At 49.5% G+C, this 14747-nt stretch overlaps 1 protein-coding gene across 6 annotated transcripts in view; it reads left to right on the top strand.

Moving 5' to 3' along the window:
* LOC105568689 (homeobox protein extradenticle) overlaps window positions 1-14747 on the top strand; it is a 59300-nt gene that overhangs the window by 30392 nt on the left and 14161 nt on the right. For 4 of the 6 annotated variants that reach the window (XM_012024549.1, XM_012024547.1, XM_012024552.1 and 1 more), the window contains exons 3-7: window positions 4529-4782; window positions 12209-12399; window positions 12506-12641; window positions 12886-12982; window positions 14447-14634. In XM_012024549.1, coding sequence (XP_011879939.1) covers window positions 4529-4782; window positions 12209-12399; window positions 12506-12641; window positions 12886-12982; window positions 14447-14634 — 866 coding nt within the window. The remainder of the gene's footprint in view (window positions 1-4528; window positions 4783-12208; window positions 12400-12505; window positions 12642-12885; window positions 12983-14446; window positions 14635-14747) is intronic. The other 2 variants (XM_012024548.1, XM_012024551.1) reach the window with 2 other exon arrangements.

The raw sequence follows: 14747 nt of genomic DNA on the forward strand, positions 1-14747 counted from the left end.
GCGAGGAGGGACGGAAAGAGGGGGCCGGGATCCGCGCGTGCGACGAAACACAACCCTCGGGATAATTTAGATTCGTGGAGCGGAGCGAAGCGACGGAGAAGACCGCTGGCAGAACGTCGGCGGTGTGTATTGATCTAAACGGGAACCCGTGAAAGCAATTAAGATAAGGCACGGTAACAAAGGGTTGTCGGCTGCTACCCGCTTTTCGCGCTGGAAAACAGCGCGGCGACGGCGGATAGGGGAAGGGAGAGACGGGGGAGGGAGGGGGCGCGTGTAGATACGTGGCGGATACGCGAAAGAGAGGAAATACGAGGTCGATCCTCGCTGGATGCTGAGCGGCGATCGAAAAGCGATGCTTATGAGAAAAGTGGGGTCACAATTTTGATCCGTAAAATTATAATACGCTCGAGCTGTTAATGCGGTGCCGGTTCGTACTCGTTGAAACGAATTATTCGTTCGTGTCTATACGCGCTCGATCTGGATCCGGATCCGGTCTTGGGCAGAATATCCGCGATTCGGCACACGTCATAGTGGCGCTAGCGTTAACGTATTATATTTCAAGGCGATACGATTTCCTTAATCGTCTGGACGTTTCACGGCGCCCGAATTAGTCGTGCAATTAGCCTGCAAATAGGCCTCCTTCAATGGGGTGTCGTATTAATGTACTCGATTCGCAAACGACCCTCGAGAACGACGAGCGTTTTAGCGAGCATGACTTTATATACTGGGTGTCCCATATACAGATCCGCACGTCGCACACGTGTCAATTGTAGAGAGAGAGAGGGGGAGAGAGAGAGAGAGAGAGAGAGGGAGAGGGAGGGAAAGAAGGGGGAGAGAGAGAGAGAGACGTATAGAGAGGGAAAGCGGGAAAATGTGGCGGAAAGACAGAGACGTGGGGAGCAACGAGAGCAAGAGCAAACGGCTCGAGCAGACCGTCTGAGTCGTAAAATGTTAACTGCTAGTAAAACTGAGTTTACGCGCTTGTAAGGACCCCCGCAGGAGGCTGCTGCGATCCCTGGCCCCTCTTCAGCGTGGCAGCACGCAGAGCCGCCCCTTACACCCCCTAATAGCCAGATTATTGCTCGTAAGCCAGCCACCCCCGCCCGTGCCCGCCACCCCCGCAAGCACGAAAATAATTCCGAAAGAACGTTTAATTCGGACTTTCTTATTCCCCCCCGCCGTTCGCCGCGGAAGGGACCGGAACACCGTCGCAGAATTTACATTATTTGAGTTTCTCCGGACACGTATGCATACAATTGATACCAGTTTAATTCATGATTCTGCTAAACCTTGTCGAGTAGAAATTTTTACCAGGGTGGTAAAAGGATCTTGAGTGCAAGAATAATTTCGTAGAAGACACGATTTTCGTGATAATTGTGTAAGAATAATATCCATTATCGTGCGTCTGGGGATTTACGGATGTTATTTTTCCTTTTTGTTCTCAAGTGTCTTTTTCCTAATCTTATTACAAGTCACAAATTTAATGTCTATTGTGCAGTCGTAGATAGAATAATCGCGACATTTTTTTTTAACGAACTTGTGAATGCGCATGTAGATTCAGGACGAGAGCTACTACCTTCGCTTATGCACAATGGATAGTTATTGTCAAATTTCCATATTATATGATGTATAGCTTGGCACGGTTGTAGTTAAAAAATAGTAGTAGCACAAGGTTCTACTACTGCCTTTGGTAAGTTCCATTCAGAATTCAAAGGTGCGTTCCTAAACTCGTTTATGAGAAAAGTGTCGCGTTCCTAAAGTCATTTATAAAAGAAACGTGTACAAGGATTAGAAATCGATAAAAAATAATATACCTTAATCCGCGACGATTAATCCTTTAATTCGAAAGGACTGAAAATAATATAATTTTTTCATAGACGAGAAAGAAGATAAAGCTTTATTTCCACCTTGGAGAGAACGAGCGCTCGTATCAGCGATCGAAATTGCTTGGCCTTTTAACTTTCAATGGTGCAAGTTCTTCCGCATCGTCGTAAACCGACGTTTTATTCCGCCGCCTTCGGCGAGCGACGCCGTCCGGAGGTTTTTCATTTTTAATTACCCACAGCGCCGTGAAAAGTTCCCGGGCACTGGCACGGAAGTTTTAATGGCTGCGTTGACTGTCGTTAACCCCTTCTTAAGTCGCCCGTGGAAGTGCCGCGGGACGTGCTACGATTTCGAAACTTATTTGACTTCATTTCCGGAGCCCGTTCGATCTGACCGTACCTCCCTTCGTCGTAATTCAATTTTCAACGTCATCCATTCGGGACGCCACCCAGGAAATAACGGATCAACGTTTGCTTGAGCCAGAAATAACGAAACCGTTTCTCGTCTCTCGAAATTTAATACTGCGAATCATCTTGTTTTCTTTCCTTTCGGGAAAAAATCTCCGTCCATTGTCGCTGGAAGATAACTAGCTTTCACTATAGCTTTCTAAAAATAATTACACTATTTACGCAGTGTCCTCGTCGAGGAAGCGTTTTCCTGTCGCTTAAAATGGCACGTCTGCTCTAGAGAATTCTCTGGAGTCCCGCCGAAGGAGCGGAACTCTAGCCCCTCGTTTCGACTGGCATAATTGTTACACTTCGTATAAATGCATTAGCCCCGCGCATTCGTTTCACGCCTCCGCGAGTCCGCGAGAAGTCTCGTTCGTCTCCCTCCTCCCCCTCCCCCTCCCTTCGCGTCTCCGGGGACTTTTTTCGCGAGACGTGGCGAAAAGTGGCGGACGAGAAAAGTTTCCAGCGCATTCAAGTAGCGACTCGGGCGACTGCAAGCGCGAGTTCATTCATAAAGTCACGTCGAGAGAGGAATATAATAACCGAACGAAATTATCGTACGAGTTTTCGCGAAGAGCGTAAGAAGTGACGGTAATAAAATGTTCGCAAAATAAACACGAGACAATTTTTTCGTCATAATATAACACCTTCTCGTATAATTATGTTGGCTGGTACTTTTGGTGCCTCAATTCTGCCACAATCTATCCAAGATTTTACGTCGAGGGGTAAACCGCTGGCCAAAATCATGTACACCAATGCCTACTAATGCCTAGTGGGCATTACCCTATCTTGTTTAACTTGTTTTATTTTATTTTATCTTTATAATGCACCGGCACGGCCTAATACCCAAACTAATGCCCAAACAATGCCTAGTAATGCCCAGTAATGCCGCACATCTGTACACCACAATGCCCGCAGCGGTTTACCCCTCGTTTTACGTCGACCTAATCCTGCTGCGTAAACGAGGTGCACTTTGCACAATCCGTGCAAAGTTTAGCCTTCTCTGATGACGAAGAGACTCCCCGTGACGCCTCGTCAAAGAGGCTGAGAGTTCCCGCTCGTTTCGTCTCGCTTGCGTGTTTCGGCGTTTGCCTCGGGTGAGGGTGCTAACTGTCGAAGACGACAGGGTTACATCTCGGCGGTGGCAGGAAGCTCTCGCGCGAGGGTGGCAGGAAAAGGCCGAGGGGGGTGGGGGGTACGAGGCGGGCTTGGGGTATAGAAAGTCCCTCGCTCTGCGGTTTTATGGGTCGTCCAGCTCCATCATGCGCCGTAAAAGTACAATAAAACCGCTGTTACACCGCGGAGAACTACCCGCTCTAAACCACTGCGTGCAACGAGCCCTTAAGACGAGAAGAAGACCGGTGGGGGTAGTCCCGGGGTGAGACGGCCGACGGCGAAATTGATTCTTTTATGATCGACAAACGCGCGACCCTGAAACGGGGGTCGCTGCCGCGGGCGAGCCGTCGGACCTTTACGCGATCGCATGCAGATGTGTTCTCCGATGTCTCCGCTTCTCTCTACTCCTTTGATAATCTTCGAGTCTGGTTAATCGTACTTGAATAATCTGCTCTCTAAAAGTCACTCAGTGGATTGTCACTGAAAACAGTGAATATTCACTGATTGACTTTTAGATAGCGGGGGATACAAGTTCCGAGAAAATGCAAGAGATACCAATTTGATTTTATTAAGTTGCGTCTGTAAAATTATTATTCTTCGGAAATTAAAAAAATAGTTTTTTTTCTAATACTTTTCTACTATATTCACCATTTGGACTAACTGAAATCGTGACAATTTAACTGCTTCTTAAATATATGTCGTACCGGACATGACTCCAATTGGAGTCGAAACATTCGTCTCCACGAATTGTATTCATAATCGAACATGGCTGATTATACCAGTATAACTAGTAGATTATTTGTTTTGTTTTGCGTCGATCCCTTTTGCGCACCCAACATTTTGTTGGTCCAGTCAGTGAGAGAAAAGTTGCATGTGTGTAGTTTGATGAGTACACACACATACGCTGCTGGATTTGGACCCAAGACATGGCGGAGTATCCCGTGATCGGGACCGCAAAGATCAAAGGGGCCGACAGAGAATGGACCTACTAGTTATACTATAATTATACGATCCACGCAGCGACAACCGCGTTACACTCTCAGTGTCCAGTTGTCACTTTTGTTTCTATAATATCGCATTTGTACTCCGACGAGTACGGTTTCAACCTTGTCTTATGTGGTACTTTGGTCTGTTTACAGTGCTGTCACTGAGAAACACGCAAGAAGAAGAGCCGCCGGACCCGCAACTAATGAGGCTGGATAATATGCTGATCGCCGAGGGGGTTGCTGGACCAGAGAAGGGCGGTGGTGCGGGAGCCGCCGCATCGGCATCCGCGGCAGCTGCGGCCGGTCCACCTGGGCAGCCGGACAACGCGATCGAGCATTCGGACTACAGGGCCAAGCTCGCCCAGATTAGGCAAATTTATCATCAGGAACTAGAGAAATACGAGCAGGTTCGTGGGAAGATAGTTATCGGGGAAAATATTATTATCTGGTAGCTCTAAATGTATTCAGTTTCCGCGAGGATCGCGCCGCCGCGTGCGCTTTTTTTCTGCCACATCTCCAGGATCGCGTAATGGACACTCGCGAATTTCATCCCGATGAATTTACAAACACGCTGCGAACGCAAAACGGCCAACCCAGGCCCATTAAGCCAAACGGGTTAAGTTTAACTCGCGTATTGATTTTCGCAGCGCGCGGCGCCGCAGTCAAACATTTTTACGTTTGCGCGCGCGACGTCGCAAAATCCCCTCCCGCTGCCCACGAAAATTATTCATTCCGAGGAGAGAGCGAGCGAGCGAACGAGCACGCTCGCTTTATGCAAATCCCGCTTATGAATATTATTCGCCGCGAGCGGGCGGCGGGAGTCCGCGCCGTTATCGGTGCCGTATCGAGTATTGAATTCGGGTCGTGGAATTACATCGGTCGTTTTATCGTCGTCCGACTTTGCAAGCGCGAAAAAAAGGAAAGAGAAATAAAAAGCCAGAGAGAGAGAGAGAGAGAGAGAGAGAGAAAAGGTGAACAGTGAAATGAACTCGCGGCGCGTAAACGAGCGCCGTTACTCACCCTCGCCGGGAGAACTCTCGGCGAAATGAAAAATTTAAACGCGTAGCCTCGCGGTTATCGCCGAGATCCGGCGCGGCTGACAAATTTCGGCCATCCCGGCGCGCTATCAGCCGGCTCGATTCCACCATCGATAATCTCTCCGCTCGTGAAATTCAGCGACGTCGACGCGAATTTATCGTCCGCCGACGATCTCGCGGTCTCGTTAAGGTCTCGTTGCGTTTATATCGTGCGAGGAAATCGGCGCGGATTCTCGCCGTGGAGAACACTGCGCGGAAGTCTCGGGATAAAACGACCAATCGAAAATTCACGCTGCAATCTTGTGTAATTCGCGGGCATTAGACGGCCATCTTCATTAACGACGCGCCGTTAAATTACCGGCGAGATGATCGTCGCCTTCCACGCCGGGCGACTTCCAGGCCCACGTGCTTCCGCGGACCGAAAGGGAAACGTCAACAATTCCCTCACGGTGCCGTCCATAGATTTTTAACGAACCTCAAGGGGTGCTGGAGTGATCCTGCACCTTTTGCACTTTTTGCATCTAGAACTGCCAATTCATAAAAGCATTTCCGTAATACACAAATTATTACGGCTTATACGTACAGGTCGAAAGTGTCCCATCATTCGGACTAAATCGAAGAGCAGCATGGTATCATTGAAATTACGTTTAGAAGCCTAACAAAAACTCTAGTCGCTTAAATAAGTTATAGGTACCTAACCTATAACTTCTTTGAGTGAATAGATTTATTTCTAGGCTTCTAAACTTAGCTTCAATGATACCACGCTGTTCTCCCATTCAGTCCGAATAGTAGGACACTGTCGGTCTGTACACAAAAGCCACATAATTTGCGTATTACACAAATGTTTTCATAAATTGACAGTTCTAGGAGCAAAAGGTGCAAAAAGTGCAGAATCACTTGAGCATCCATTCGGCCGCCCCGAATCGAGCAACGCGATTGGTCGAAATCTTACTGTTGCGCCTTACGGAGAGCAGGTGTGAAACCCAAAGCCCTTACACGACAGAAACGCGTGTTCTTTTTTTTTTAGTGCGAGCGTTCAACGGCGACTAACTCGCAATCTTCGAGCGCCTCGCGGCCGTCGATAAGAACGGGGAACGTTATGTGCGGCTCGGGAGAAACGACCGTCGTCGGAGTCAGTCTCGCGACTCGCGTGCTAATGAACCGGCCTGCTCGCGCTAAGTAAAATCTCGCGTGCCGGGCTCTGCCCGTGTGTCGCGTGATACGCGTGGGTTCTTTCAGGGGGGGGGGGGGCGCAAATCACTGCATCGAGATATTGCCGCGTTCGTCGCGCGGAAATTCGACGATGCTATCGCGAGCGGTTTCATTAAGGCTGCTCGCCCGCCTCTCGGTCGCTTCCTCTTCAGATCACCGTCCTGATCCGGTCGCGAGACGACTTCAATGCCGCATGGGGCACCGTGAATTCGGCGAAATATTGTAGAAGAAAAATAAAATGTCCGAGCAAAACGTTCCCCGCGGTTAATTAACTCGGATAAATATTAATTAAATGATGAAAGCCTTCAAACGCACGCGACTAATTAATTCCACCCTGGCGTGCGAGCTAAATATTGTCAAAGCGCTTTGAAACGTTTGGCAAAATTATCACGTGGTAAATATAATATTTGGTACTCCATAATCGCGTCGACCCTCGCGGCACGATACTCCACTTTTAATTAATTTAGCTCGAAGATAATCCGCCACGATTTGGGGACGCTCGCGCGATCGGAGTCGCGACGCGACGATTACAAAATCACGCGCGGCTTATCGCCGGTCGCGTTCGCGGCGGCCCTTTTTCACCGGTTCAACAGATCACCGGTCATTCCGCTTGACGTATGCGCGTAAAAGCCCTTACATTCGCATGACGACGCGCGTAATCGGCCATTTTTACCGTAAATAGGGCCCGCTCATCGGCCCTGCCCCCCCCCCCCACCCCTCCGCACATAACTCTTTTTAACGCCGCTCGCGTTTTCGCCGGCAGTTTTTCCTGCCCGCTCGCGGACGGTACGTGGCACCCGCGTGCGTGTTGTACACGTGTGCGCCGGGCCGCGCCGTGTGCTTTAATTGCCACACCCGCTTCGACCCCATATTTCACCGTGTGTCAGCGGGCTTGATGTTTCCCCGCGGTAAACACGCACAGCCCCCGCGGGTCCACCGGCGCGGCGCATTCGTCAGGGACGGATTAAAAGGGCGCATTGTACCTCCGAGCGAAATGATTCTAACGCGGTGCTTCGCGTCGCGGAAATTCCCAGTGCCCTTTCATCCCCCGAAGGCTGAGAGCCGTTATTGCGACGTCGCTCTCCTCTCGCGCGATTCGCAGTCAGACCGGCGCGGCCGTCAGGGTCGGGATTGAAAGGGCGCACTGTACACCCAGAAAAAAGATTTTGTTAGGTTAAACAAATGAGACACGTTGACATCGTTCCATTGAATCTACATTGTTATTTACTTGTACTAAAACATTTGCTAGATTTGAAAAAATAGATATAAATTCTCGTGGAAATTCCAATCTCGATCAAACAAAATTTTGGTCAAGGTAAAGAAGTTTATTTCTTTGAAATTAAATAAAAGTCCAGTAAAGTCAAAATTGAAACAACTCTGTTTGATTTCAAACAAATTTTTTCTGGGTGTACCGTCGCGCAAAACGATTCTAGCGCGACATTACTCTCATCCCTCGCGATTTAAGGCCCAAACGCGCGAAAATAACTTGAACAGTAAGGGCAGTACTCATAGTCAGATCTTATATTCAAGATGGTCTTAAGATCGTTTTTAGATACTCCATAGCTAATGAAAAATGTTCCATACATCATCGTAAGATAAACTTAAACGATCTGAAATATAAGACCTGATACCGGCCTAAGCAGTAAAACCTAAAACTTAAGAACTTCAACCAATCGGCATTTTCAGTATTGCTGAAGTTTCAAAATGGCTGCTTACGTTCTCGACAGTCATTGGTCATTTCCCTGAAGTTTTACTGCTTAAGTTTCTTCGTGTGTTTGGGCCTTTAAGGAAAGTGACCAATGACAGTCCGGAGTGTAAGTAGCCACTTTCTGAAAATTCCGATTAATCGAAATGTTTACGTCTTGAATCTTATTGGTCAAATTTTTTCGTGCGTTCGGGCCTTCACAGCTAGATCGGCGGGGCCGCGTTCGTCGATGCGGAAATTGAAGATTACAATTCCCGGAAAGCGGTGCGTTTCGCGGCTGCCGGTGGAAATCGTAAACGATGATTCGCGAGCATCTTCCACGGATACGCCCTGGATCCGCCCCTGTAATGCGTGCACGGCTCTATCGCGGCCGCATATGCAACAATATGCATGCCGGGCGCACCGAAAACATATGCATTCGCGTGCACTTTGCGATGCGGCTCGTGCGTGCCGAGGGGCGGTTCGCCGATAAACGGGGCCGTTAACGAGTTTTAAATCTTCCCCCTCTCTCGCTTCTTTCCCCTCTTGTTCTCCCTCTCTCTTAATTTTGAGTGAACTTGGACGAAATTGGCATCTGTATAGCTTGAAATACGCGGGAAGGAGCCGCGACGGGTAGCGATAGTTTTTGTTAAACTCCCCCGCGAAGAAAAAGAGGGCGACGTCGCGCGCGGTTACGTCCGGGGGAAAATTTGCCAAAACGCACGGCATAAATATTTCGTCGGATCTGCAAAAGTTCGGTAATTGGTTTAGTTAGCGGCCTCCCCCGACGTTGTCAGGGCAGAAAGTTGGGCCATAAGCGGAATTTACTATTCAAATTCGGTCGACTCCGCTGCATTAGGGTGAATGTCTGCCCGGCTATGCAACATGGCGTGACAAGCACGAGAATAGAACCGCATCGGGTTTTACGAGATCGCGTGATCGCCGCCAGCAAACATCGTCTCTACCATGAATTTCGGGTCGGCGTGCACGCCCGGCCTTTATTTTATCCGATTCCCAGCTCTGATTCCGACCCCCGGGCTACCCCTCGCATTGTACATCCCCGGAAAAAGCAATGCAGAATGCATCTTCCGCCGCGGAGTGGGGGCAGGGGGCGCTTTTTACGCGGGCATAAATTTTTTTCTTTACTGCCCGTTCGACTGGTATGATCCGCCGTAAATCGCATTACAAGTATATGATAGCGGAATGCAAATATTTTGCGCGAGTACCTTCCGAACTATTACCATAATTTGAGAGCAAGGTAGAACGTGGTAACATTTTCACGAAAAATAGAATCGGAACGAGGGGTAAACCGCTAAAGCCCGTGTCACACTACGTATTGCAGGTCGCGAATCGGATTGAGATTGGGGATCGCGCATCGCACTTCAGCCAATCAGACGAGACAGCCTCGTATCCGATTGGTTGAATTGCGATCCGCGATCCGCAATCTCAATCCGATTCGCGACCTGCAATACGTAGTGTGACACGGGCTTTAAAGCATTGTGGTGTACAGATTTGCGGCATTACTGGGCATTACTAGGCATTTTTTCGTCATTGGGCCTCGATGGGGCATTATAAAGATAAAATAAGACAAAGCAATGCCCACTGGGCATTAGCAGGCATTGGTGTACATGATTTTGGTCAGCGGTTTACTCGAATCGGAACAGGTATACGGAGCGCGACACGCCTGTGTTCTTTTTCTTAATAAACAATTTGAACACCGCCGCGTTACTTGTCGTTACGAGGAGCGAGAGGGGGAGACGGCGGCGTCTTAACGTGAGCGTTCAGCGAATTTTCTCACGGCGCTCTAATTTTACTGCGACACGCTCTATTAATACTTAGCCGCGTGCGCGCATTGCGAGAATGTACAGCGGGGGCGAGTATGCCCGGCTTCGCCGACGTTATGGAAATTCCGACGTGTGTACTGCTAAATATACCGGTGTGCGCTCTCTCGCTCTCTCTCCCGCCGCAGTTGTTCCCGCGGTTGGGGAAACAACCCGGAGAGAGTTCCCGATGGTTACATAATCGAATTCACGCTTGATTTGTATCGTAGAAAGTAGCATATATCCCATTTTGCAACGCGGTGCCCCAACCGTCCGGACCAGCCGGACCGATCGTCATCTTCGCGTTTGAAAAAGTTAAGCCAATTTCTGAGGGGAAAACCGCTGACCAAAATCTTGTGCACCAAGTGGGCATTACTTTATCTTATTATCTCGTTTTATCTTTATAATGCCCCAGCATGGCCTAATGCCCAAAGTAATGCCCAAAAAATGCCTAGCAATGCCCAGTAACGCCGCAAATCTGTACACCACACTGCCCTCAGCGGTTTCCCCCTCGTGTTCTTCCTACTGGATGGCTTACGAGAGCCAGTCAGGATTTAAGCCAACGGCACACGATACGACTTTTCCTACTGGATTACTTACAAGAACCAATAAGGATGTAGAGTTTTAGATCAGGTGACTAAGAACTGAGTGGCTCTCGTAAGCAATTCAGTAGGAAAAATAGTACCGTATGCCGTTGGCTCTAGTCTTAAGTCATCTGATCTAAAACTCTGCATCCCTATTGGCTCTCGTAAGCCATTCAGTAGGAAAAATAGTATCGTGTGCCGTTGGCTTTGTGCGGAGAGCCGACCGTAAATGTACAGACGAGAAAGGCGCCGACATCGTAGATGTCGAGACGTCTCGAGACGTATGCCTGAGATGATCGAGAGTGCTAAGATTAATTCTTCATGGTCCCGGCTATTTCTCACGGAGCCAAGATCGAGCATTTCATCTGATCGGCTCGTCCGACGCGAGTCGAAGAACTTTTATTGCTCGGGGGAGTTTATGAAGATCCCTCTCCCCTTAAAAAAAAGATTGTCAATAATAATCTGCTGGTCTAACACGAATCGAAGAATGTTTGCTACTTGGAGGCATTTACGAAGAGATCCCACAATACGCCTGCCGATCGTAATCGCGTGTAGATTCGTACGTTTGAAGAACTATGCGAGAGACCACCGCGACGCGTCACGTCGATTCCCCGCGTTACAATCTGTCGGGCGATCCTCGATGATGGTATTATTCACTCCGGGACCCCAAAGCGTTTCAGAAATTAAGGGAAATCAGTCCGGGGAAATGTGACTGGCTACGACTTTTCCATCCAATTCAGTAGTGTTCCGTTTCATACCTTGCACCTTCTCCCTCTCTTTCTCTCTCGCTCCTTCCCCGTCACGTGCAACAGCCGGGAAGACGGGAACGGGGTTGATCCACCCCGGTTGAGTCCCGCGCGAAGAAAGGAACGAAGAGGCAGAGAAGCCGGCACGGTGGATCGTGGGAGGAGGACAAGAGGGGAGGGGGTTCGTCGGCGGAATGGAATCCATTTCGAAATTGCAAGCCACCCCGTTCGATCCCCTTTCTCCGCCGCCCACCCTCCACATCCCGACACCCTCCCGCGGCCTTTTCCCGGCTCCTTCCCTCAGGAAAAGCCACTCCCCCTGCTCGACTCACGCCGCCCGTCTCGCTCTCTATCTCTCCGGCTCGCTCCCTTTCGGGAGACAGCGTGCTCGCCTCGAATACTGATATCGAGCAAAGTCCTTTTTCCCTTAAACCGAGCAGCCACCGGGAATAATGCATTATACGTACGCGTCTCTCCGTCTCTCGCTTCCTCCCTCGCTACCTTCGTCGCTCGACTTTTCCTCTCGGGCTCTGGTCATAGCGCTTGTCTCCGTGTCTCTCGCTAGTCTCGATCCTACGCCCTTTCGTCATGTCGACGAGCTCGGAATGTGCCGAAATTTGTCACGAAACAGTTTTATATTTTCAATTAACGGTTTATCTCGTAACGAGCGTCTTGGATTCCTAGCGTGAATTCTCCCCTCCGGTGACTAATGGATGGTAAAGCACGACGCTTCGTCTTTGCTTGTTTCAGGCCTGCAATGAATTCACCACTCACGTGATGAACCTGTTGAGGGAACAGAGCCGCACCAGGCCGATCACGCCGAAGGAAATCGAGAGGATGGTCCAGATTATCCACAAGAAGTTCTCCAGCATTCAGATGCAACTGAAGCAGTCCACTTGCGAAGCCGTGATGATTCTGAGGAGTCGATTCTTGGATGCCAGGTTCGTATTAAAACAATAAGACGCGTACTTCTAATTTTCGTGCCTCTTGCTTATCCAGATTTGGAAGGTATTCGTTGCAATTAACACGAAGCGCTTCTCGTTGCAGACGTAAGAGAAGAAATTTCAGCAAACAGGCGTCCGAAATTCTCAACGAATACTTCTATTCCCACCTCAGTAATCCCTACCCGAGCGAAGAGGCCAAGGAGGAGCTTGCGCGAAAATGTGGAATTACCGTGAGCCAGGTATCGTTCGCTATCTCTTCTCCGCACATATTGAACGACCAAGTTTTGCAGCTTATAATATTCCGCGTCACGCCGCGGCTTTTAATTTTCAAAGTAATTTTCCAAGTTTTCAAGCTTGTTCTTTGAAAAGGGTATCACGGCGCGGAGTAAAAGTATTTATGAACGCTTTAACGAAAGAAAAACTTGGATATATCTGACGCGCATACGAGAATCCCTTGGTAGACTCTGTTTCGTTTGCCATCAGGTGTCCAATTGGTTTGGAAACAAGAGGATACGCTACAAGAAAAACATCGGTAAGGCGCAGGAGGAGGCGAATCTGTACGCCGCCAAAAAGGCAGCTGGTAAGTTCGCCTGCCTTCGCTAACGAGCGACGGGTGTACCTTCGCGAGTTCATGTTTCTCAAAGCATGAGGAAAGTGCTGTAACAGCGATTTGCGAAATTGATCGAGCATCCATGTGCAAATCGAGAAGCAGTATTTCGCTCATCAAGTGAAAGTCGCGAGCGATTGCATTTTATGAATGTGTAAAATATTTTCCAAAGTGCTTTTACGTTACTATCGTTCTTTCTGTCTCTCTCAATGTTCTCCCGGGCTTATCGTCCTCTTGGTCGCATCGTCGAGCTTCGTCGGGGAAAAGCGAGATGCAAGCGGGAGATTGAAATAATTAACGGGCGATTCGCAATACGTATTTCCGCATGTTTTTTTTCTTCTAAGCGTTAAGCCGTAGAATCGAGATGGAGGAAGTCTCATTACTGTAAATCATCAGTCCGACTGAGTTATGCCCATTGTTCGGCGCGGCACTGTCGTTACGGCCGTTGATGAATTGCCGACGAGGAACAGATCCATCGATCGCGATCCTCCTTAGAAACGTGAGAGACTCTCGGAAAGTGTGCTTTCGAAAATATCGCGGGCGGAGCAGAAAGCTACGAGGTGTCCTCGTCGCGTCTTTCGGGGTGAACGCTCTCGCGTCGTCCTCGCTCGCCACCTACTTTCGTCCTCCAGCCTCGGGGGCGATCCTCGCCCTTGCCCTCGTGAGAATTGCAAGAAAAATTGCCGATCCCATTTCCGAAATTCCATGGACTCGTGGATCTCGCGCGGCCCTTCGTCGCAATTACGTGCGCTTCGCCTAACTGCCGAGGCGCGTCTCACTTTATTTCGGATGCCCGGCGTGAGATATTTTTAACTCACCAATTACACGGGAGAGAAGGGGAGAACACGAGCCGGACGGCGAGGGAGGACGGGCGAGGGCGAGACGCGCCGGGGTACGATGGAAATTCCGAGCTGCTCGCATTTCTTTCAGCACTCTCTGCGTTTGTCTTCCCTCGTCCACGCTCGCGTGGAAACGGCCCGCGGTCCTCTCTCGTAATTAAAGAAACGGAATTCTAACGACCGAACCCCGCGAGGCAACGCTTGTCTCGAGCGGCGCGGAGGTTTTACAAGCTCGGCTCCGGAGGCCGGGGGTACGTTTATACAAATCTGGAGCGAATTACGAGAGGGCGCGAATACTCTCGACTAGAAAGAAAATTTTTAATACTTTCCGGCGAATCAAGATCACCCGGCGCGTTTACATCTCGAGGAGCGACCATGAATTACGTAAGCTTTTGACAGTTTTCTTAAACGTGCCCTCGCGATAATTGCCTCTTGTATTAATATTGATGTAAATTCAAGCTCCCGATGTTAGGCCCTCGCGAGGACCAGAGGGGGAGCGCGAGAGGCAGGAGAGAGAAAAAAATATATAGCTGTGGCTTAAAAAGAACTTAAAAAGACGCACCCTCGAATTTTGTATGCACCGCGATCGTTTCTACAGCAGCTTTTGCAGGAGCATCGCCGTACAGCATGGGCGGTGCCAGCCAGGGCACCCCGACGCCGATGATGTCGCCGGCGCCACCCGGAGGACCGCAGGACATGGCCGGATACAGCATGGGAATAAACGGCAGCGACTACGGCTCGCAGCCGTACAACGACGGCTCCATGGGATACGACCCCATGCATCAGGTAAAATTTACGTAGTCTCTTACCACGGCGCTCACTGTTCGCGCGGTGTTTCCTCATTAGCCGGTTCTAGTAGTCAATGTCGTTGGCTTTTTGGAATATGCATTTGCATTTAC

Source organism: Vollenhovia emeryi, unplaced genomic scaffold (genome assembly GCF_000949405.1).
Source record: "Vollenhovia emeryi isolate VEMERY1.0 unplaced genomic scaffold, V.emery_V1.0 DF939128.1, whole genome shotgun sequence".
NCBI lineage: Eukaryota > Metazoa > Arthropoda > Insecta > Hymenoptera > Formicidae > Vollenhovia > Vollenhovia emeryi.